Source organism: Salminus brasiliensis, chromosome 2, assembly GCF_030463535.1.
Source record: "Salminus brasiliensis chromosome 2, fSalBra1.hap2, whole genome shotgun sequence".
Classification (NCBI taxonomy): domain Eukaryota; kingdom Metazoa; phylum Chordata; class Actinopteri; order Characiformes; family Bryconidae; genus Salminus; species Salminus brasiliensis.
The window spans coordinates 28,804,639-28,828,887 of NC_132879.1; the positions used below are offsets into that span (position 1 = coordinate 28,804,639).

Genomic DNA, 24,249 nt, shown 5'->3' on the forward strand with positions numbered 1-24,249 from the left:
AGACTCAATACATCATACAGATGTAATGAGTCTGTGATTACATGTTTTGTGATCAATATCATGTTATCGGCAATTAAATGATCACGTATAAACAGTAGCAAAACAACAGAAGACTCATAAGGGTTCAGGATGACAGAAAATGTATCCATCTTCTACAAAAAGTATATTCTTTAAGACCCTACCACACACGGTCTCTCTCCAGCCTTGCAAGAAGATTCCCTTTGCTGTGCAGGCTCGCACATAGGCGGAGAAGACAGCGCACAGGCAGTTCTCGCTCTTCTCACATGTGCAGGTTGAGTATTTGCACCTCTATGTGTGAACAATCATGGAGTAGTAGCTCAGCAAGGACCACAATACACATCATTTCATCAGTCAGATATTTGGTACAAGAGATCAACTGTTGAGTGATCACAGTTGATAAATATACCTTTATCTAAAAAAATATGTAATTTCAGAAGAACTTTGGTCTGGGTTACCTTGTAGTAGCTCTCTGGATTAACAGAAGAGTGACACTTGCCGAATGGACCTTCCTTCTCCTTCAGCTTGGAGCACCAATGTTCTGCGTAGCTTTCTAAAACAAACATTAAACACAGATTAGCCTTTTTTTCCACACTGTAAAACTGGATTCTTTAAATCTGAATATTAGTTTGTGACTTAAAGGTACTCCTTCTAAGTGTGAGGGAGTAGGCCTTTGGAGAACGTTTCCTTTCTCACCGCTGTCTATGCTGTAGCTGCAGGGGTCGTCCAACCTCTCACTGCGATCAGGGCAGTTGAATTGAGCCTTCCAGGAATTCGCAAAGGAAGCTGCAGTGCCTTCTACCAAACCCTGTGGAGTTTTCAGCTCATCATACAGCACCATGTTAAAGTTGCCACACAGGCCTGCCAATGAGAACCATAAGTACAAATGAGTGGACAAGTCTGTTCCTGACTGGAGAAACTGGGTTCTTTTTGAGCTGTTTATTAAATAATCTGTTCAAAATTACCTTCTTGTGTATAATCTGAGTAGAGTACATACATACATGTCTTATGTGTGTTAATAATGTAGTAGACAAAGACTGACCGCAGGTCTTTTCCTGGAAGCTCTCATCCAGGGTGATGTAGAGCTGCATGACTGGAACCAGCTGCACTTGCATCTGCAGCCCAAAGGATGTCTGCAGTATGACGTGGAAAGACGATGGTCTGAACACAGTGAGGTCAGCTGTCAAACAGACAACAAAAGACTTTAGAAAGTTGTGAAATGGAGTAGAGGTTGATGTCCTCAGCACAGCAAAACTTGACAGTCTTGTATGTTTGGAGGGTAATAGGTACTCCAGGGTCTGTAATCACAGCATTATCCAAGGCAGGTATTCAAATACCATTAGAATCACAATTTGTACACCTCTCAAATCTCATTCTCAGTTACTGCACTCTGTAGTAAATGTACTCCCTCATATTAACCTTTTCATTAAACACTAATACTTACTGTAGTTTACCAACTGAAATGACTACATTAAAATGAAATGATCTTACCTGCAGCATATGGTAGTGTCAAGTCTCCATTTTGCCTCACTGTCCCATCATCTTTGATGATCAAGGCCTGGCGAAGATTAACCATCAATATCGTCAGCTTGATCATGAGATTGGCCATCAGCATAGTTAGCATTATCATTATGCATGTTCATTTTAACAAGCTTTAATATTTTAGTATAGATTCATAGTAATCAGAGGAAATGGATGATTTTAGTATTTTGCAATTTTGTTTGGAGTTTTCATAAAAATAATAATACACTTTTGTTTATATAGTCATATGTTGAATCAGCTGTAGACAGATAGGAAGACATACGTTATTCTTGTCATTATTGAGTAAAAGTGCAATAGATTTCAGGCAGGTGTCTGTTTCCTGGGCAACGCAGGGAATAAGTTGCCCCAACACAGTAAATGTAGACCCCACGCAGTCCTGCAGAGACAGAGGAGAAAATGTGAAAAGGGCTTTTATAACTTGAAGCGATAACACAAAGTCATTTAGGAAGGTTGTGAACTGCTGTGAGAGCAGCTACGAACCTGGGAGAGGACGTAATAGCAGTCTCCATGGAATGTGAATTCTTTGCCATCAAAGGTGGTGAAGTGGGAACCCTCCTCTACAGCACACAGTCCTGGAGTGGACAAATCCTCACATGTCCACGCGCCATTCTGACACACACTAGAACACACAGCATTGTCAACTTGGAGAACCACAGCTATTCATGCAGATTAAATAATGTCATGACATGGCATGTTATGGTTACAGTGATACAATGTGTGTATGGCTTTTACAGCTTTACAGTAGAAAAGATGAAAAAGGATAGAGTAAAACAGTACAGAATAGAGTTAAATAGATTGAGACTGACTATAGACCACATCATAATGTTTGTAAAAATGCAGATTGGCAGTACTTCCAGGTGAATAACTCACATAACTCACATTCGGTCAGTGTGCATGAGACTGTTCCCTGAAAGACCCAGTAGGGAGGTTTAACAATTTCAGGAGTAAAGATGTACCACCAAAAGAGTCATTACTGAGGAGCGATATGTTTTGTAAACGACTACATGTCCATGCAATCTTCTATATTTTTGCAAATGGTAAACAAATGGTCAATGCAATGGCAAATGTATCCCAGTGCATCAAGGTTCTTTATCATCGTCACTGAAAGAAATCCTTACATAACACTCAGGATGGCAAAATCGTGTTATGTCCTGTTGTATCCTACTGCATTATTCACCTCGAAGTAAGTTAACGGTGTTTGTAAAGTGTTTGTAAACATACAGATTGGTCAAACTTCTTGGATATATATCTAAAAAAATATTTATCCTCATAGAGCAGCAAATTATTACCTGCCAGACTACACCAAAAAATCCACATTAATGGTGAAATCTTGTTGTTTATGGGGCTGTACACCACATCATTAAATACTGCAGTATAAAATGTAAACCAATACATTTTATTGGTTTACATTTTACCACACGGCCAGGGTTTACACCGGGCAGCAGTGCAGTAGAACAGAGCTTTGCTTTGTGTGAACGGTAGGAACAAATGAACTGTATTTGTATGAACAATTGTTTTTTGATGGAAATATAAATGCTTTCCAATACAATCTTTGTAAAATCCACTGAACTTACATAAAATAAACTGACATAAATAACCTAATAATTTATACATTCAGTAGTAGTAAGTCAATACTAAACCGAGTCACTTTAAGTCACTCTTAAGTGAAAACAGTATAAAAAGATCAATTAAAGGCCAGCTTGCACCATAATCACATTTAGAAGCATGTAGCTCCGCTAATATCAACAGTAGCATTAGGGTGTCAAACTGTTAATATTTTGAGATACACCATATTTGAACGTTTAGATGTTTATTGATAAGATCAATGAAAGTGCTTTGCAATTTCTAATATGTTGGTGTAATAACTTGGAAAATCATGTTATCAATGCAGTGGTACTGCAATCAAGCAACAGGGAAGGTCTTTGTTATTGTAAATTATTGTTAAATTGTAGAACCAAAAAAAATATAGAAATAGAACAGATCATAAAGTGAAATAAAATAGAAGTGGAACAGAATAAACCATATCATCTTTAAAGTACCATTCTTTGTCCTCCTTGACCAGCATTTCCCCTGGGTTGTAAATCTTGTTGTGCTTACACTGACACTGTTCCTGAGGGATACAGCCCCTCTCAGAGATATCATCAAACACAGTGCCTACAGCAGCAAATACACACACACACATACATGTACACAACCTGCTAGCATAAGTAACATATTGAAACATATTGTCCTACATTATAGCCTTGGTTGCCTCTTGTGTGACTTGTTCACAAGTATGTGCCATGTTATGATTGACTGACCAGGTGGGCAGAAGCAACCGTCCATCTTGTGTTCTTCACACAGTGAGCTGGTGTCTGTGTGTGAGCATGTATCAACGCAGGGGGATCCACTCTCAGAGTACTCCATGTTAAAGGGACACTTCACAGCTGAGTGCATAAAACAACAATTTTTACAGAAGCCAGAATATTAGCACATTAGATATTGTACCTTTAAGAGGACGTGAACAAATATTTAACACTTGCACAGTTAAACTATGAGCAAATAACGTTTTAAATGAATGACTTTTAGGTGGTCAGTGCACATTTATATTTGTTTAAGTCGATCAAACTGTGATAGACAAGCTGTCTTTTAGATCAGAAACCTGATTACTTGGTATTGGTTTTTCTTCTCTGTTTGTTCTGGGTCAGTGCCTATGCTAAATGACTAAATGGAAATGGAAATGTTTACCACAGAAGTCAGGACTCCTCCAGTTGGGTGGTGTTCCTCCAGCATGGGAGCACTGGCGGGAGTACTCTGACAGGGTAGTGCACAGTGGCACGTTGTCCTCGATGTCCCCTGGGCGACTCCAGCACCTGTCCACTACGCAGGCCTCAATATAGGGCTCAGGACTCACAACCTTGGTACAGGACAACCAGGCTTTATCCTGCAGCAGCTCTGAGCATCCTGGGCGCTGTAAAGAATAAATGCATGTCTGTGCTGAGCTTGCTGTACTGTACCCTTTGTAGTTTTGTGGTGTTATGTGTCAAGACCTCCAGCATCTAAACAACTGTCTGCCAAAACCACAGCAAGTGTTTTTTTCTCTATGAATGAATCCATATTTCTTAATGAATGAATTGACAAATGCTGTTTAGGTCTGCTTGCTGATGTCTTCACCCAGATAACGCTAGTCATAAAATCATAAACATGTCAATAACTTTAACCATTTGATATCATTAACACTGTTAGCTAGTCTTCTAGAATGATCATTTCTCACATTTGTATTCAGAATGATACACTAAGCTAGCTGTGATGTACCTATAGACACATTTTATGGCATTTACTCAAAGCTGTACATTAAACTTGGGCATGTGTAGATTAGCCATGTGTATTTCTCAAGTAACAATCTTTTTGTATATTGTAGTTTTACAGTTTACGATGACCTTGTTAGCCTGTTAGTTATCTGCCAAGCTGTTCATTAAGGATTACATACTGCTGAGGGAAAGTAATACTTCAGTTTGAGCTGCTAAAACTAAATATAAAAAGACAAAAAGATAATAGACATAATAGATTAGTGCTGGGTATTAATTAGTACTGGATAAATGGTGCACATCTTACAAACGCTTGACACTTGTCCACTGTGGACTGAAAAGGCTCGTCTTCTTCATACAGGTCCTCACAGTAGTCATTGGGGTTGTGGACCCTGTGCTTGTTGCCAAACTCAATGGGTCCAATCTCACGAGCTGCAGCACATGTATGGATTGAGTAAAATCAGCATATAAGTCAGAAATCCATTTTTTTCATTCATTCAAGTCAAATTGGCCATTATTAAATAGAAGTTATTTGTTTTTCATATTTAGGGGGATATGGTTAAAAAGTTATGATCTTAGGTTGAACCAGGAAGTTACAATAACCACCAGGAATAAAAAAAGGCAACATTAATTTACAGCAAATCAGTGGAGAGGCTTAAGATATACATTAACTACTACTACTACTGCTAATAATAATAATAATAAGAAGAAGAAGAAGAAGAAGAAGACAAATCAATTCCATGCAACATACATTTATAAGCATAAATAATAATTTAACTGCATGTACTGTACTGTACTACTGTACTTCATTCTACAGCGAGATAACCTCAAGCACACTGTTGAGAAGACAAGTACGTATTTATTTACCTGAAATATTTAGTTGAATGTTTACTGTATTTTTCTATAAAAAATGCTGAGAAATTAATAACATGTACTTAATAACTTTTTGACAAAGTCTACGGTAGTCTCCCACTTTTGCACAGTAATAGGAGTAAGTGCAAACTCTTGAAATTATATATTACATATTTATTAACTTATGGTAGATTTTCACTGGACTGTGAAACTACACACCCTTTTTTAGTGCAACTCACCTTCACTTATGAACTCATTTAGAATTGGCATGCCATTGAAATCTCCACAAAGTCCACAGGTGTGATTGACATATTTTGTGTCCAATTCCACCTAAATTCAGAAATAGCAGGGTACTTTATTCACAGTGCAGATTTGCATCTGAAATAATTCACATAATATCCACGCAAAACATTAAAATGTTACAATAGAAACAACGTAAAATAAGTTCATATTAAAACATTGGCTATAATTGACTCCACTGCTAACTGACACATCCTCCTTTGTCAACGGCTTGACCTTACAAGGCTATATAGTCTTAGAGCACATCCCAAATGTCACTAAAATATGCAAAATCACCAACAGACTTTCTATGTATTGTGCAAAAGATAAAGACTTTTTTTTTAGATGACTTGCACTTCTGTACTGCTGTCATACTTTAAAATGGTCATGACTCAGTAAACGTTTCATATATATATATATATATATATATATATATATATATATATATATATATATATATATATATATATTTCTGTTGCCAAGCATAAATAATAATATATGTTCAATAGTGTGTATATTTTAAAAAGTGTGCATCATGTTGGCGTTACCATGACGGCATCATCTCTGTTCCACATGATGCTGAGGCCCAGTTTAGCGTAGAGTTTAATGTAGATAGCGTTCTGTTCAATCAGCACTCCTGCGACATAGTGGGGCAGTTTCACACTGATATGACAAAAAAGAACATGGAAGAGTTATTCTCCTCCTTACCCGATTACACACAGAACACAGAGAAGCAGAATCACATCAAATATCACTAAATTTTTTTTCTACAAAGATTTCTTACAAATGTAATCTTACACTTCGCTGTTGACAATAGCCAGATCCTTGGTGAGTTCGATGGCCAGGTCACCAATGGTAACCAACACTCGGGTGATCTGGGAGTCCCCAGGGAACTGTGCTCTTTTTACATGAACTGAGAAGTCCTGCACAGGCCGATGGCAGTCAGACACCAGGTCATACTCGCAAATACCCTGGAACTGGTATACGTCTCCATCAAAGGTCTTAAAGTGGAAATTACCCCACATGCTGCAGACATTGTCCACATGGTTGCTACGGCGGACTGGGGAAGGGGAAGAGACATACGCAACAGAAAATTTTATTTGAGCAAAATACCTAAACATTGTATTTGAAAGTTGCATGTGTTTAGAGCCTATGACTAAACCACTTAACATGTGGTTTACCCTGAATATACAGTATAAGCTTCAATTTTGCCAAGGTCATCCAGCTTTCTCTCAATTACTTGAAATAACCGTTTTTGAGAAGTTATGAATGAATCATGACCAACATTTCACAACTGCAAACAGGACGCAAAGTGCACAAGTTAGTGATGGTGCAGGTTTAAACAGATCCTATCCGATAGTGTTCATTTCAACATAGTGGCAACTAAAGTGCAGTGTAGATTTGCTTCCCCTTTCTATTCACAAACATTACTGGAACACAACTCAGAGAACTACAGATTAAAACAGCAACTGGGCAGCAGTTCCACAAATGAGTTTTAAACTTTACACACTAGTTGTAGGCCAGGGGTGGGGAATTCCCTGCTTTGCTTAAATCCTGCACCTACTAAAACTTGCCAATTTACTGATGAATTGAGCAGGAAAAGCACAAAATGGTGCAGGAATCTGGACTTCCAGGTCTGGAGCTCTCCACCCCTGATGTAGGCCTGATCTTAAAGCTGAATTTAGTTTTAAAGAAGAGGTACCATTGTTTGGCATTGTTGTAATTATGCCTGTACATATCATACGTAACAAATTCTTCTCTATAGATTATTTGTTGAAGTTGAAACACTGTGCACTTATAGGTTGTATTTATGGACACTAACATTACATGTCACATGAGCCAGCCAGATTAATCTAAACAGAGCAAGATGCACTTGCTAGCACAATTTGAGACTTTAAAGACGTTATAGTGGAAATATCCAGACCTCAAACAGAATCTCCGCAATATGCTTCTACAGCTTCCTCTCAGATAAACAGAGACCTCACATATAAGGTGACCTTTCTAACTCAAACCTTGCATTGCTGACTGGTACGGTTTTAAACATCGCAACAGAAATATCAGACATTCTTAAATATAACTTCAAAGAGAACCTTAAAAAATATGATTCTATTTCAACAATACGATGTTGAATGCATTCAACTCTTACCCCTAATAGCTTTCACCTGGAGGCCCCAAGTAAGAGCCAGGACCAGAACACAGAGTGCAGGTGTTCTCCACTCCATGATGGGCTGGAGGTGGATCTGTCCACACTCCTTGGGTAAAGTGCAGGTACTGCTTCTTCTGTCCTCTTGCAGCCCTCTTATATCTCAGTTACTCAATCTTCATGGCTGCCCTGCCTTTCTGGGAGGAACTCTCAATCTATGCCACTTTTATTGAGACATGTCAAACAAAAAAAGGCCAGCCTGGTATCTTAATGGTCAAGTGTGTGTGTGTGTGTGTGTGTGGTTGCGTGTGTGTGGTTGCGTGTATGTGTAGGCATGTCGATCTCTACGATGCGGGGGCAAATTCTTGCTGTAGATATACTTGCTGTAGAGTTATCAATGAAGCACCAGTCATAAGCACAATTGGAAGGCTATTCGTTTTATTGAGTGGGAAATTAGGAGATTGTCCTTTATGATTCATATATTATTATTATTATTATTATTATTATTATTATTATTTGTTCGTTTCACTTGACTACCAAAGTGAATTGTGGAAAGCTATAAAAGCTTGTGTTGTCAGTTACACAGACAGTGTATGTCATGATTTATGCACATTGCAGTTCTCACATTATTTTCTAGAATTAAAAGAGGTCAATAGAGGTCAATATTATACATACAAACATACAAAAAAAAAAAAAAAAAATCAAACAATTCCTGTAACTGTCAATGAGACTTCTGCACCTCTCAGCAGGTATTTTGGCCCACTCCTCAGGTTTAAAGGGTGCCTTTTCCAGACGGCATATTTCAGCTTCTTCCAAAGATGCTCAATAGGATTTAGGTCAGGGCTCATAGAAGGCCACTTCAGAATAGTGTAATGTTTTCCTCTTAGCCATTCTTGGGTGTTTTTAGCTGTGTATTTTGTTAGCAAATATGTTGCAGCCAATAAGTGCCTGAAGTCTGGAATGCTAAGTTTCCCTTGATATGCTTTGCCAGACCTTTACTGCAGCCACCTTTCTGCCTTCAGCTGTGTCTTCAGTAAGTGAAAAGTATGATCAGTTGGGTTGAGGGGAGAACATTCCATGGTTGCTCAACTTCATTGAGGTGGTGCGCAGAAGCAAACTTTCTTCACTCTCCCAAAACCTAAGGACCTGACTGTCAGTTTCTTATGGTGGCATGTTGTTTACCATACTGGTTGAGGTTGGTAGATGTTTCATTTTGTGCTGCCATGGAAGATAAGTTTGTTGATATGTACAGACTGTGTATTAATGTGGATATAGTACAATTTCTCTGTCTAGTTTATACGTAATACTGCACAAATGACTTTATTGCTTTCCATGGCTTGCTTTACAGATCAGCATTTACAGTATATTACTGAGGGTCATAAAACAATTTCAGAAAGAGGATCTGGCCATAAATGTGTTAATCATACTAGTAGAGAATAAACAGTAGCAACATTTTAAGGATCAACCCCATATCAACACTGATAATAAAGACTCATGGAAGGGATAAAGAGACCTCTTTACATGTCTCAAAGAGACTAGAGTCATTTAAAATATGAAACATCAGTGTCAGATCGCACCATCTGTCACTGCCACAGCCCAAGTGGACTTTATGGGTGACGACCAAGGAGGACACCATTGTTGAAAACAAATCAGAAAAAAGCTAGACCGGAATTTGCCAAACTACATATTGACAAGCCCCAAAGCTTCTGGGAGACAGATGAGACAAAACTTTTTTGCCAAGGTACATCAGCTCTATATTCACAGATGGAAAAATGAAGCGAAATGAAATGAATCAAGAAAAGAACACTGTCCCTACTGTGAAATATGGAGGAGGCTCTGTTATGTTCTGGGGCTGCTTTGCTGCATTTGGCACAGGATGTCCTGAATCTGTGCAGGGTACAATGAAATCTCAAGATTATCAAGGGATTCTAGAGAGAAATGTGCTGTCCAGTGTCAGAAAGCTTGGTCTCAGTCACAGGTCATGAGTCTTGCAACAGGATAATGACCAAAATAAAATACACAGCTAAAAACACCCAAGAATGGCTAAGAAGAAAACATTACACTATTCTGAAGTGGCCTTCTATGAGCCCTGACCTAAATCCTATTGAGCATCTTTGGAAGAAGCTGAAATATGCCGTCTGGAAAAGGCACCCTTTAAACCTGAGGAGTGGGCCAAAATACCTGCTGAGAGGTGCAGAAGTCTCATTGACAGTTACAGGAATTGTTTGATTGCAGTGATTGCCTCAAAAGGTTGTGCAACAAAATATTAAATTAAGGGTACCATCATTTCTGTTCAGGCTGGTTTCATGAGTTTATTTTTTTAAAATAATTCTGTTGAAGCATGGTTGAAAAGCAATGTCTGACTTTCACTGGTTAATTTTCATAGCAAGTTGGTTCTGTGACCATTGTTGTTTTTTCTTTCATTAACCAAGGGGTACCAACAATTTTGTCCATGTGTGTAGCTGTGTGCAAATTAATTGATGTTTCAACCGGAGACTCTCAACAACCTGATCACAAAACTATATTGCCCCCCCACACACATACAAAAAGCAAACAAACAAATACGAGATTTCTTTGCCTGTAATGTAACTATTTTTCTGTTAGAACTCTATTTGAGTTCAAAGTTAGTTGCTCACACTACTGTGGAGGATTACTGACATACTCCTTCTGGTAAAACCACTTCAGCTCAGTGACATTTGTAGGCCTTTAAGCATGAACTGTGATTTTTAGGTCCTGCCACATCATTACCATGCAGTTTTGGTTGGGTTTAAGCCATTTCCAAAGTTACAATTTAATTTTTTTATCATTGTAAGATAAGCTTACTTGTGGTGACTTTATACCACTGTCTCACTGCATGACCTCCTAGGTCTTCAAATCTCACATGTACCTCCTCTTGAGTTTCACCTTGTGCTCAATATTTTTCATTCTGGCCATCAGAACCTTTTAATTTCCGATGCTGTGAGTTACTATTTTATTTGCTGCATTTTATTTAACTTAATAACTGAACATCTAACAAATATATGAATTCATCTTTTATTAAAATTAACCAGTGATTCTGTAATATCCCTTAAGCATATCCTTGATCAAATAATTCAGCATCTCTCCCTGGAAGCCCAGATAACAAAACTGAAGCTCTCTCATTTTGGACACATTATGAGAAGAACCAGTTCAATGAAAAAGAAATACTGAGTGGAACTGTTGAAGGTAAAAGAGGAAGAGGATGACCAGTAACAAGATGGAAGAATATAAACAGAGTAATCATGACTGAGCTACTAGTAAACCTGAAGATACAGACAGGTAATTCTGGAGAAACACTGTTCATATGTTTTTGTTTATTTACTATGCAAATTGATTAATTTTGTTCCAGAAATAAAAGGTTGGAGAACAAGGATGAAGGCAAGACAAGACAAGACAACCATATTTATCATTTGTGACGGACACAGGTGGAATTTGGCTTCTGCTTTTATCCCATCCGTGCAGTGAACATACACATGCACAACAGTGAAACATACACATGCCCAGGGCGATAGGCAGCAACTGCTGCAGCACCTAGAGAGCAGAAAGGGTGAAGGCCTTGTTCAAGGACCCAACAGTGGCAGCTTGCCAAGCCCAGGTATCGAACCCACAACCCTAACATCAATAGCCCAGAGCTCTTTTTTAGGAGAAACATCTGTGACAAAGACAAAGTTGATCACTAAATAAAATATATTGCATTCGCTCAAACTATAACACTGCCATGAATAAGGAATAGTATCAAAACATCCTTCAACTACAAGTTCTCACAATGATCTAGGAGCAATTTGGTGATGAACAATGCTTTTCCACCATGACTGAACACTATGTCACAAGGAAAAAGTGATCACCAAGTGAAATTTCACCAACATTGAAATTTAGGGTCCATGGCTGGGAAACCATTGAGAACCTGTGGTCAACAGGATGGAGAAACAAAAACACAGAAACTGTGATCAACTCCAAGCACTGATTAGGCAAGAATGGGTTGCCATCAGTCATAATTTTACCCAGAAGCTGATATCCAGCATGCCAAGGCGAAAAATGAATGTATGAAATGTTTATTATTGTACTTCAGTATGCTATAAACATCTGACTAAATGATCTAGAAAAGAAATTGAGGCCGTAAACCTTTGGCCACGACTGTACGCCATTTTGAGTTTTATTTAAATAAACACTTTCTTTAAAAACACTTTCTTTAAAAGCAGTGTGGGTATACAGACTGTACAGACTATATAATAACACTACACATCTAGCACATTTTAAATTTGATTTCCTTGGCATGTACATATGCAAGCATGAAGACTAGTATATTGTAAACCTTTTGGTTTTTTTAACTTTCATTGAAAATGAAAAATGATTTCATTCCATGTGTTTTGGGATATTTCTGTGGGTTTCATCATTTGGCCATTTACATTGAGTCAAAAAGGCAGATACAAGATACAAAATAGATACACCTTTTTGCATGGCTCTGGCATTGTACATGCATGTACTGTGTGTGATATTTTGGATAAGACATCAACATCCTATAGTCATGTAGGTGCGTCACTTTGCTCTGGGTACCATCTGTCTTTGTCCAGGAAACTGAGGGGTCATTAACCACCTAATATTGATCACATCCTGCTCCCACCCTCCACAGGACTCCTCTCTGGAGTGACGCATCTCAAACACACTGTAGTAACTGAGGGTTATTCCAGAGCGTATTCTAATTCTGGAGCCACAGGATAAGATTGGCTTCACAGTAAGCAGGAAAGCTTTACTGTAACTTTGCAAAGTTGTGAGAAGGCCCTCAGGACTTCAGCTACAGCAAATATTTGCTGACCCACACAGCATGAAAATCACTCAAAGCTAGTCCTCATCTTGTAGTACAAGTTCCTTCTTACATTCCAGTATGCACTCTTCATCTGTCTGCGTATGCAGCTTTGCATAAATGAACAGAAAGTTCAACAGCCTGGGCTCCTCAAATGGCTCAGTAGACAAATCAAGGAAGTTGGCTTAAAAAAGTCATACACTACTCTCCAAAAGTTTACAGTCAACCATCCTGTTAATTTTATGTTGTAACTGTGAATTCAATAATAACATATTGAAGCATGGGGCATCCGGAATATTAATGTATAAGATGGGTTTAATGTTATAGAGGTTTTTAGAATCATATAACCTTTTCTGTTCATCATTCTGGACACACCATTTTTTTCTTTATTGTTTCCTATATATTAACCAAAGCTTATTACACACTAAGACATATTATTCAGTCACTACAGGGACTTCTGTAGAAACTAGTGGGGCTATTCTTTGGTAATATAAGTGCTTTGCTTTATTGAAAACATTTGACAAGCAATTTACATTTGCTTCCCCATTTATTTTCAACATAATTCACATTTTATAGAACTGTATTACAGACTGTGGCCTACAATGATATAAAAGCACTATATCATAAAGCTAGTATATGGGGGAAATCAGGGATAAAGCTTCCATTTCCTGTAAAATGAGAACAAAGCTGCATGAGTTTTGCAACACACATGGACAAAAAGTCTGGCAGGTCTAGCAACAGCTTATTGTCGTCTTATTTGTACAGAATTTATCCTTTACAAGTCCAAACATTTCTTATATTTGCCTTCAAACATTGCGTTCATTCTGAACTATAATCTTATTTTAAACAAATTAGGCCCCTTGATCATGTTATGCCTTGCTGATGACACTTTATTTTAATAAGTTTTAATAGGTTTGCCCAAAGCCATTTAGTACATGTCCAGATTAGGTTTGGCCCAAATCTTTGGGTAAGTTTAAAAGTATAAAATGAAGGTATAAACTTAATTTTATATAATGTAAACCAGACCATTTGTACATTTATGATGTCCTTACACCCATAAATGTACGGGGGAAAAAAACATGGCCTAGAGCTTTCAAGTAAGTGCTGTGCTCGTCTCTTAAAAGTTGTCAGGTATGTCTGACAAGCTATCCTGCTGTTCAAAAGCCCCTCCATTGACAAACATTGCACTGGAGACATAGCTGCTCACAGGTATCGCCTCCACCCTCACCTGCTACAGCTGCGCAAAAGATTTATTGGCCAGAGGAGACAGCTGCTGTCCACGGAGGGCCATGACCCATGGCTGTTCAGCAGAAAGACTCTGTTGGCAAAGGGAGGACGTCAACACGGACCAAGTACTTGGCAAACTGTCCTGAGGTGTCAACCAAGAGACTATGTTGACATGGTTTCCCTTCCCTTAAAATATCATAACATCAGATGTGCGTGTGTGTGGCTGCACGATTGACGTCCCCTTTGAAGAGGCCCAATGTTAGCATAGCTTTTTTCTTCATTGTGGACAGTAGCATGTCCCCTGTCAGTAACCGTGTAGACTATGACACCTTCTCCTCTTCTTTAAACATTTACATTAGCTGAGATACTATAGTAAAAGGCCTCAAAGAGAGAGCATTTAGAATAGACTGTAGAAGGTACAAGATCCTTTTTGCAAACATTTTGGGTTATTTTTTCATTTATTCTTTTGTATGAAAGGCTTATTAATTTGGCTAATAAATGGCATTAATATTGCTGTGGCTTTCTTCCTGCCACGTTTCTTTAGTACAGATCACTGACATTACGGTAGGTGGCGATATAGCTCCAGCTGCGTAAATACTGAGCAGCTGCGCAGAAGAAGAGGGTAGAAACTGACGCTCCAGCCTCTCGTGTTGTTGTTTGGTGTAGTTCAGCAGTCCTCATGGGTGAGACAGACACTCAGATTTACTCTGAAAATTCATTGTTTCTTGTCCTACGAATATGAAGCTAGTGTCTTATTATCCAGCTTCTAATGCCTGTTTCCCGTTCCACCTTAAATTGAGCTGCGGCTTCGCTCTGGCGCCTGTAGCTACAGCGCTGCTGAGTATTGCCGCTGTTAAGGTGGAGCGGAAAACTGCACTGCAGCTTCGCCGCCAAAGTCCTTCAGTTTACAAAATCTTTAGTTTCTGTCCACAAAGTCTTATGTCTACTACATGGTACACATGGCAAGTCAATAAACAGTGAATACTCACGTAGATGGTAGCTAGCTAATTTCACTTTTCTATGACTTTGAGTTTATGTCTGAAGCAATGTAGCTATGAACTGAACGGTGTCATTAGACTGCATTCACTCATCTTAGATTCCCTGGATTTTAATCTGGTAGATTAAAAATGAGACCTGCTTACAGACATGTCTTGGCACTAGGATAAGGGTAGAAAAGTGGGTAAATGTGAAATGCCAGTCATTTCCTACTACCTGTTTGCGAAACTTCGGATGAGTAAAATAAGTCTATTAACAGGTAACAGTGTTCAGTTGTTCAACTGTTCGTTTAACACTGCATTCATTTAGCGTTTTGGCCCCTTGAAGAATCCACTAAAGGTCGTGTTCTGGAGGACGGATTTTAAGAATGAACTTTGAGCCAACACTAACCATTCCCTGTGGTGTTTACATTCTCAGATCATAAGGAGAACTGCACTGAAGAAGGAGATGATGATCAGTCCAGTTCTTCATCCCGCCCAGAGTCACCGGAGATGGATCGTAATCCATCACCACCTCCCGAAGGAGATGAGGAAACCGTGGAAGAGGCTGATGCCATTGGAGAAACAGTGTATAGCAAACATTGGCTCTTTAGCACGTTAACCCACCTTATTCAGGTATATTATGATCTTTCAGACACACTGAACCGCAACAACTACTTAACAGACAGAGCCCATATGTTTGTTGCATTTTTACCATTGAATAAGCTCCTTAAGCAACAGGCTGCTATCAGACTTTCATGAGCCCATGGATGTATTTTATCCATTGGTAAAGTTGCTCCAAAAGCAGCCTGCATTCATTTTTATTGTAGATGGTGACAGAGCAGGAGTCAAAGGATGGGGAGCAAGAAGAGCTGTCTGATGAGCATGAGGACGAGCTGTGCAAGGTGTGGGACATGGCTATGGATAAGGTCTGTATAATGAGTTACAGTTCTGCGCAGCTGTATAGGCATGCAAGACTTGTTTATGTATTTTGTCTTGTAATTTATGCTTGTTTAGTCAACAATACTGTGAGTAGATATCTTTGAGTTCAAATGTCTCAGGACATGGCTCACATCTCTGTGCACTTGCGTTTCTGTTCCTGGTTTAAGACTACTTTAGCTGCTAACCAGAGCAAAATTTGATTTGTACAATTCTGACAAGCTTATTGCTAGAGGTGGCATATTGATCTCAATGCGTATCAGGACAACATCACAAGAAAAGCTTAACAATACTGTTTATTGAGGTGCTTGAATGTTCATTACATTAGCTAAGTTATTGATCTATTGTTTCAACTGTTTCTGGTTTCAGGACGTGGCTGGTTTTCTACAGGAGTTTAAAGCTCCAGACATCTTGCTGGGTGTGATTGCAAAGTCTCGCAATCCACGCCTGACTGTAAGTCAGAGAATCAGTTTTTTGGAAATCTCATTTATTAGTTATGAGTTAGAAACACATGTTCTAGCCATAACACACCTATTAGGTGAATAGGGTTGTGGAAGCCAACGTCGAGCTCGGGGAGCAGTTGGGGATTAGGTGCCTTCCTGAAGGTCACCCCGGCCGTGAATACAGAGGGAGAGGAGACATACTTTGTTTGTAATCCTCTTCCTTCACCCCCTCGTCAGTCAAAGGGATAGAAACCATGACCTTCTGGTGTACTTCTTTAATTCCTGGGTCCCGTATCTCTCGTAACAGTCATATTTAACTTGACCATGAATGTGCATATACTGCAATACTGTTTTCCGTATACGCCTCTACTGCTGCTGTAGGTTTCTAAAGATGGATGATACTACACTTTCTGTTACAGGAAATCTGTGTGGGAATTCTAGGAAATATGGTCTGTTTCCATGATACTTGTGTGTCTTTGAGCCAGAATGCTGACCTAGGGTATGTAAACAAGGTGCAGTCTTCCTTGTTATGTTAGTTACATACATAGTACATTAAGTTGTCATACAATGAGTATATCAACTGTTTGAGGTATGATATTTTCTTTTCTTTTCTTTTTTTTCTATTTTCTTTTCTTTTTTAGTGCTGTGCTGCTTTTACTTCTAGGGGACAGCGATCCCCCCACACTGTTAGAGACCTGCAGGTGAGAAAGCTAGTTTAAATACTAATGTCATAGTACATACAGCTCTGCAGTTCACAAACTGCATAGTGTAGCAGTATATACCATAAATTGCATGCTGTTCCTCACAGTAATATACAGTATAACATCCAGTATGAAATATATACAATCACAAACCTGTGCCATTTTTGTACCTGTAAGGTCAAATCACTTTCTAGGTGGTTACATCCATAGTTACTCCGAAATCACCACATTGCATTAGAGGATACAGTATATAGTGAGGATAGCCTACTGGAATATTATAATATTCCTTATGTCTCTCTTTGTTTTCTTTCCAGGCTCCTGGTGACTTGTTTGTCTCAACCCGATGTTGCCCCCATGTGGCTGGAGAGAATACAGCAGCAGACTGCCACATGCAACAACCTCTGTTTCATAATGCGCAGTTCTACTAATGGTACGTTATGGTCTAGATCAGGACTGCCCAGAATGTGAAGTTTATCTAGCTGTTTCTGTGACACCCAAACTACTTTATTGCCACACATTGTAATTTGGCAGAATCCGAAGTGCCCTCCAGTTGGGCCTGTCTCCTCATGCTACACTATCAACTTATTGTGCAAAAACTGGACATGACCTTAATATTTTTCTGTTGATCTAAATACTGCCCACTGTGTGTATTTCCGTGCTTGTTTACATAAGAATGAGCGTCACTGATATTTTGGCCAGTCGCGCTGTTCTGTTCTCTAGTCTGCTCTCTGTCTGAGGCAAGGTTGAGTCTGTGTGCAGACAGAAACATCTATAGTGTAGGAGTTCCAGTGCGAAAATTTTAGAAGTTTTGAAACTACATTCTCTGTTGTGGGAATGTTTTGACTTTAAGCTGAATGAGCATGGAGAGCCCATTATCATGGTCGAGCTAGTATGTCAAAAACAGTGGTAATGAAAAGTGGCAGTAACAACTAACCTAAACCTCATCTAAAACAAATTCATATTCCATCTATTTTTCCAAGCTGGGGACATATATAGCCAAAGACATGCTGCCATTAAACAACCAGCATTTAAAAATATGCTGCAGTCTTTTGACAGGCAGTATGCATTGCCAAAAAATACCTCCATAATTAAATAAAGGTTTATTTCTTTTTAAAATGATGTAAATGCATTACTATGTTATTATGTTATCATTATATCAGTGACAAAAAAGGGCTTAAAAATGACAATATTGCAGTTATGGCTATTATATTGTCCAAATAAATAGTAGTACAGTAAATAGTAAATAGTCTTGAATTACTTGATACTATTACTTGATAGTATCACCTTCTGTGTCTCTCTCTGTCGTTAGTGGAATTGTTGATGAAGGTGGGGGAACTGGTTGATAAGCTGTTTGACGAGGATGAGGACTTGATGAAAAGCTGGCTGTCTGGACTGCCCAGCGAGAGTGACCGGGACAAGGACACACACCAGGACATTGCTTCTTCCCTGCTGGAGGCTGCAATGCAGCTTAGGTCAGACACTCTAATTGAACCTGTGTCTTGGAGAGGGAGAGGGAGAGGGATAGAGACATAGACCACATAATCTATCAGTCCTGTTGGTAGACGATTGCAACAGGCTGGTAATGTCTGGGTCTCCCATACCACGCTACAAGCTGAACTGTTCGAAGTGCTTGTCATTGGCACTCTTAAGTAAACTGAACGGTGAGCGTGAAGGAAAATGGTCTTACTGCTGAGCCCCCACAGGGGGTCAAACCCTAGCATGAGTCACTCCAGACTACGCTGAGCAAGAGATAATTGACCTGGTTTTACATCGAGAATGTCTAATCAAAACAAAACAGAGACCATCAACTTGGTTGTATGTCTTAGATTCGTCAAAATGAACCATCTTTTTTTTAAGTAACAGCTTCATACACAAATACAAGTTTGGTCTTGTGAAATTGTATTGTATTTTGGAATGTGAAGTCTAAATCCTAAATTATAGAATTACTTACAAAATGAAAAAGAGGGTTTATTGAAATGTGTGTGTTTTTAGGAAGGAGAGTCCAGAAGCTCTTGAGGTGTATCTGCATGCTCTTCAACTTCTAACTACAGTAGATGAAGGAGTGCAGAATCTTGGTAAGACTGTCTTTTTCAGTGTAATATATGCTAACGCAGTGCATTTTGACATCCCAATGTAGAATTCATTGGTGTGCAAGGGCCAGACTCCAACAAGATTGTTGGCTTCATTGTTCTAGTTTTAGGGGTGCAGCTGGGTTTTCCACAATGTAATTCAGTTAGTAATGCAAGGTAGTGGGTGATTAGAATACAGGTACAGGCAGTGGGCTGGGCATATGTGTGACCCCAACTATAAGGTGCAGGCTTTTTTAAACTGCTATGAGTGATTTAGTAACTGCTATAAATAATTTGGTGTGTACTAATGAATTCAGTATCATGTGGTTTCTCTGTCTTTCTGTCCGTCTCGCTCTCTCTCACTCTCCTAATGCAGTATCAGAAGAAGGGTGTGGAGAGGCATTGTGGAGGTTTGTGTGTGAAGTGGTGTGTGAAGATTTGTGTCAGCCGGGGGACCCCCCTATCATCCTGCAGGAGCAGAAAGCTCTTCTGGCTCCTGCACTTGCCCTGCTGTCTACTTTATATAGTAGCCTTCAGAGAGAGATCAGTGAGGACACACACCTGCACTCATCGTATACAGAATTCTGTACAGCATAATAAATAAATCCTGAGCATTATGGTACATTCTGACAGAAATTACAAAAATTACATAATACATATCTGGTCTCTTTCCGCTTGGTTTTGATGCAGGCTTGTCATTGGTGGGTAGTCTTCTTCGAATCTTGTACTTTCATACTGAAAACCAGCAGGCCGTGCATAACGGAAAGCAGGAGTCCGGAGACAGACAGACGGAAGAAGTGAGGGATCAGCAGGACAAAGATGTGCAGCTCCTGGCCCTGGTTGAGATGGCAGTGGAGCTACTTTCCACTGTTGTCACAGATTTGCCCAAGGTGAGAATGATATGCTCCATCATGCACAGCAGGTGTTGTGAAACTGGCTGTACAGCAATATGCCAATTCTAAGTGTGTGTGTGTGATTTGTAGGACACCATGTCACAGCTGGTGAAGCAAGGTGACTTCACTGAGAAGATCTGGGTGTCTGCTTTGAAGACTCTACTGCCCCAGAACGTCACGGCTGTGAGTTTATTCTATCACAATCCCTCTCCTTCAGTCTGTCTTAGTCATTGATTTAAAAAAAAAACCTGGAACATTACTGCACACCCTGTATTAGTAGTTAATCATTTTGGTGGTGTAACGAACCATAAGTGATCTGTGATCCATACAGATTGCCCCTATGTGTGAACTGCAGATCACACATCAAAGTTTAAACATATGTTTTTAAACCCTGTTTTAAATGTAATAAATCTGTAAGTCTGCAAAATGTGGACAAACACAAACAGCTCAATACAACTAATATTACAAGAGCTTTCGCCAAATTCAACACAATGTTACGACCAATATTTATGACCAATGTAGTCTCAGATTTATTCAACCCCTTGAGAGTCTTTATTGCTTTGTAGAGTACCCTCTTACTGTTATAACCTGTTGCTATCATGATGCATAGCCAGGCACTAGCTTCTGACCGCATTCCTGAGGAATCTTAGCCCATTCCTCATGAACAATGGCCTCCAGTTCACTAATATTCTTGGGTTTACATACTGCAACCTCCTTTCTATAAGATTTATATGGGGTTAAAGTCAGACGATTGTGGCGACCACTCCAGAATCTTCCAGGACTTCTTCTGAAACTAAGCCTTGGTGGACTTTAAGGTATGCTTAGGATGTCCACCACCTGCCTTCTCAGGAATCTGGAAGCAACCGGTGATTGCTTTCTGCTAGTAGCCTAGTCAGTGTTCCTTTAACATTTAAATTGTGAACTATGTTTTTAGCTGTATCTCTAGACACTCATTGCATTTTCTCTCTGTTTGTACTGCTTCCTTGTTTAGGCTATGATTTCTTCTCTGACGTTTTTAGACAGCTCTCTTGACCTGACTCTTAACTTGACTCTCCTGTTAGCCATGCAATCACATTTTAATCACCTGATTTGGGATTCTGTTCAGGCCTTGAATAATTCTGCAATTGCCATGGTGAATTGTTTTGTTAGTTGTGCTATTTTAAATTGTTTGTTTTATTGATAACTGAGGAAAGTTTGTAATTTTTGCTGATTAAAATTAATTTGCAGTGGTGGTCTTTTGCAACGGTATGTATCAGAATCAGCCCATTTTCAACCTGAACGGTGATTGGCCGATATTTATTTAACTTCGTCTGTCCTGAGAACTGATCATATGAAACAAAAAGTTATGGATTACAGCAGTTCTGCGTGAGGCTCCTTGGTCATAGGACCCTACAATTTCAAAGGATCAATAGAAATGCAGGCCTTGTGTATGGCTGTAGAAGTCCCATACTGGATTTTGCTTTGTGTGCCAAATCTTGTAAAATGTGTAAAACTAATATGTCTTTAGAGACTTACCAGCACTAGCCTGATTCCACACTTCAGAGTACATCACACAGCCCAGTAGAGTGAGTTTCAGAAGACCGCAGAACCAGCTAAGATGACTAACACAACACAAAATTAGGCCGTTTCTAAATGTGACTATTGTAATCCAAATGTAATTGTAAAAATCACTCTGGAGTGTCCAAGGAAAACTAGTTATGTTTGTCTTCTTTAGTGGGGTGTGTTTTGCTGATTCTATAAATGATCCAGTCCATCATTTTAAAAACCATTATACTGTTGTATAATGTATAATGCTGCTTTAAACTTTATATACATCATTTTACTGTGATGGACATGCAATGATTAGTCATGAAAGGCCAAAAGCTCCTTAAGTTCTGACTGATGTGCAGCATTATTCTCTTGCTGTTAACATGGCTGTGAACTAAATTGTAAAAATAGCAGCATTCTACTTCACTGGCTATGCTGCAGTTTTGCTACTGTTCTTAAGTGATCTACCACTGGAATCATGTACTTAACTCAGTTGTGAAAATTGAAACTGAAACTCTGTATCTGCATCTCTATCAACACCTATCTCTCAAAACAAACACTGTCTTTGTCTTCAGGTGCAGTTCCTGGTTTCCATGTTGTCTGAGGTGGAGCCCAAACTGGCAGACACTCTAAAGAGGGAGTGTTCCATCCCATCAGAACCAGAATAGACCACAGACACCATTCATATATGGACTTGAATCCCTCCAATACAAAGCTCATCCTGGAATGGACCAACCCTTTAGCTCACACACACGTTAGTCTGTGTCTCTCATTTATGCATCAGTGCACTCCTACTACACCATAGAGTTCTGGGCTCTGTTGGGGGTGTATGTGTGTGTGAGACACACCAAAAAGTATTATGTTAATACTGTTCGTGTGTGTGTGTGTGTATGATTGTTTTTGATATAGGCAGGCTTTTTAATAAACTTGTTACATCTGTTTGTATAAATCTTACCTCTGTTGGTTCGATTGGAGACACATTCCAAGTGCATTTTTGGTTTTCATACCCTGATTTTCTTGTTTTTTTTTACAAGATGACTGATGACATTTTTTAACTTCTGGGGCCAATACACAAGGGACCCTTACAATTATGACTTTTAAGCCCCAAGAAAAGTCACAAGCTCTGTAAAAATGAAGCCATCGGATGCATTTGGTAGTGAGCTAGCTAAAGAGATTCATGTGGTGTGGGGTATTTTAATAGATACCCGTGGGGTTATGTCACTTCAATGTCTCCAACTTTCTTTATTTAACTATACAGTTTGCAATTCTAGGTCACCTTTATGTCCTTTTAGAACTGGTGTATGGAGGTGCCCTTATGATTTTCTGGGAAGCTGTATATACACATGTTGCTGTGGGTGGGTGTGTGACCTTCCAGATCTGACAGTTAGGCAGTTCAGTGTATATATGTTTTTGTCTACATTGTGCTTTGTCTAAATTAGATGGGGTGAAATTGTGGAAAACCTCAAAAGAATTTCTCCTGTTCTTCATTACTTTAACCTGTTAAAATTGTACAGAGACCTGAACGTCAGTGTCTGTAATCTCTAACAGGGACCCTTCTCTGTGTTCATTAAGTCACCACCACATCTCGGCCTGACCTGAAGTGTTTACCGTCAGCAGTGCTCTCTGGCTGGAATACAGAGCAGCTTTTTAATTAAGGCTGCGGATTGATATGCAGAGCAGCACTGCTCCTTTCTAATGGAAATCCTTGTGTGTAGGAAGAAGGCCTGAGGGAGGCCTGAGCTTTAGACAGGCCAGGCTGCTGATTTTAGCACGGAGTGGGTTTTGATGCTCTTATAGGGCTGTGGTGTTCAGATTAGTGCTGGCCTGAAAAGGTTGATCATGAGTGATCATGCTTACATGCGTGACCTGAGTGTTGGTAGATCCGTGAATTAACTGTGTGGCAGTATCTACGGATGCACTGACGTAATTGTGGGACTAGGCCGGTAACTCCTATTTATATACATATCTGCTGACATCTATAACATTACAGAGAAATGTAATGTGTGTTGCAAAAGCTCAGGGTCACCTATACATTCTGCTAATCAAGAATCAATGTTGGGATCTGGGACTAAGCCTTTACTAGGGCGATCTAGGGATAAGCCCTAAATTTGTAGAGTATCAGTATGCATAATAGTTAGGCCCACATCTAATGTGATTTAATAGCTATCCATCCACTTATGTCAGGCACAGGCCAACCAAAGCAATGGTGTCTCCACCCTCAGATACTTTACATACAGATCCTACCTAAGCAGAAGGGTACACCCCCCCCCCTAAACCCTTTACCACTGAATGAGAGGAAGAGAGGAACTGTTGATGACTTTAAGAAATAATGTATATATGTAATTAATTATAGGAGGAGCTGAGGCAGATGTGATGAACAGTATAGTCTCAAACCTCCTATGTCACACAAGCAGTGAGGTGTCATTACATCTGTAATTGGACAGGGATGTGAGGCCCCATAATATGAGCGCAACAATTGAACAAGCATAGGCTGCTGGAGCCCACTTATATTTCTCCAGTCTGACAACCAGAGGGT

General features: G+C 39.4%; 2 protein-coding genes across 2 annotated transcripts in view; one reads left to right on the forward strand and one right to left on the reverse strand.

Annotated features, from left to right (window-relative positions):
* LOC140549043 (uncharacterized) overlaps positions 1–8,217 on the reverse strand; it is a 30,810-nt gene extending 22,593 nt beyond the window's left edge. The window contains exons 1-15 of the mRNA XM_072672291.1: positions 8,125–8,217; positions 6,777–7,038; positions 6,527–6,641; positions 5,939–6,029; positions 5,155–5,279; positions 4,288–4,510; positions 3,861–3,986; positions 3,600–3,714; positions 2,041–2,179; positions 1,823–1,936; positions 1,510–1,576; positions 1,061–1,198; positions 715–879; positions 477–571; positions 183–309 (exon numbers count right to left, since the gene is read on the reverse strand). Of these exons, the coding sequence (XP_072528392.1) occupies positions 183–309; positions 477–571; positions 715–879; positions 1,061–1,198; positions 1,510–1,576; positions 1,823–1,936; positions 2,041–2,179; positions 3,600–3,714; positions 3,861–3,986; positions 4,288–4,510; positions 5,155–5,279; positions 5,939–6,029; positions 6,527–6,641; positions 6,777–7,038; positions 8,125–8,200 (1,978 nt within the window). The 5' untranslated portion in view covers positions 8,201–8,217. The remainder of the gene's footprint in view (positions 1–182; positions 310–476; positions 572–714; positions 880–1,060; positions 1,199–1,509; positions 1,577–1,822; positions 1,937–2,040; positions 2,180–3,599; positions 3,715–3,860; positions 3,987–4,287; positions 4,511–5,154; positions 5,280–5,938; positions 6,030–6,526; positions 6,642–6,776; positions 7,039–8,124) is intronic.
* Positions 8,218–14,776: 6,559 nt separating this feature from the next.
* Positions 14,777–22,662, forward strand: saal1 (serum amyloid A-like 1). Its single transcript, XM_072672292.1, has 13 exons — positions 14,777–14,850; positions 15,581–15,777; positions 15,972–16,070; positions 16,450–16,533; positions 16,943–17,022; positions 17,165–17,224; positions 17,539–17,654; positions 18,534–18,696; positions 19,217–19,299; positions 19,670–19,840; positions 19,984–20,183; positions 20,277–20,369; positions 22,289–22,662. The coding sequence occupies exons 1-13, from the start codon at positions 14,847–14,849 to the stop codon at positions 22,379–22,381; spliced, it is 1,443 nt and encodes a 480-aa protein (XP_072528393.1). The 5' UTR covers positions 14,777–14,846; the 3' UTR covers positions 22,382–22,662.
* Positions 22,663–24,249: the final 1,587 nt, after the last annotated feature.

Coding starts and splice junctions, on each gene's coding strand:
- saal1 (XM_072672292.1), top strand. Junction 17,655..18,533: donor AATGCGCAGTTCTACTAATG/GTACGTTATGGT, acceptor CTCTGTCGTTAG/TGGAATTGTTGATGAAGGTG. Junction 20,184..20,276: donor TTGTCACAGATTTGCCCAAG/GTGAGAATGATA, acceptor TGTGATTTGTAG/GACACCATGTCACAGCTGGT.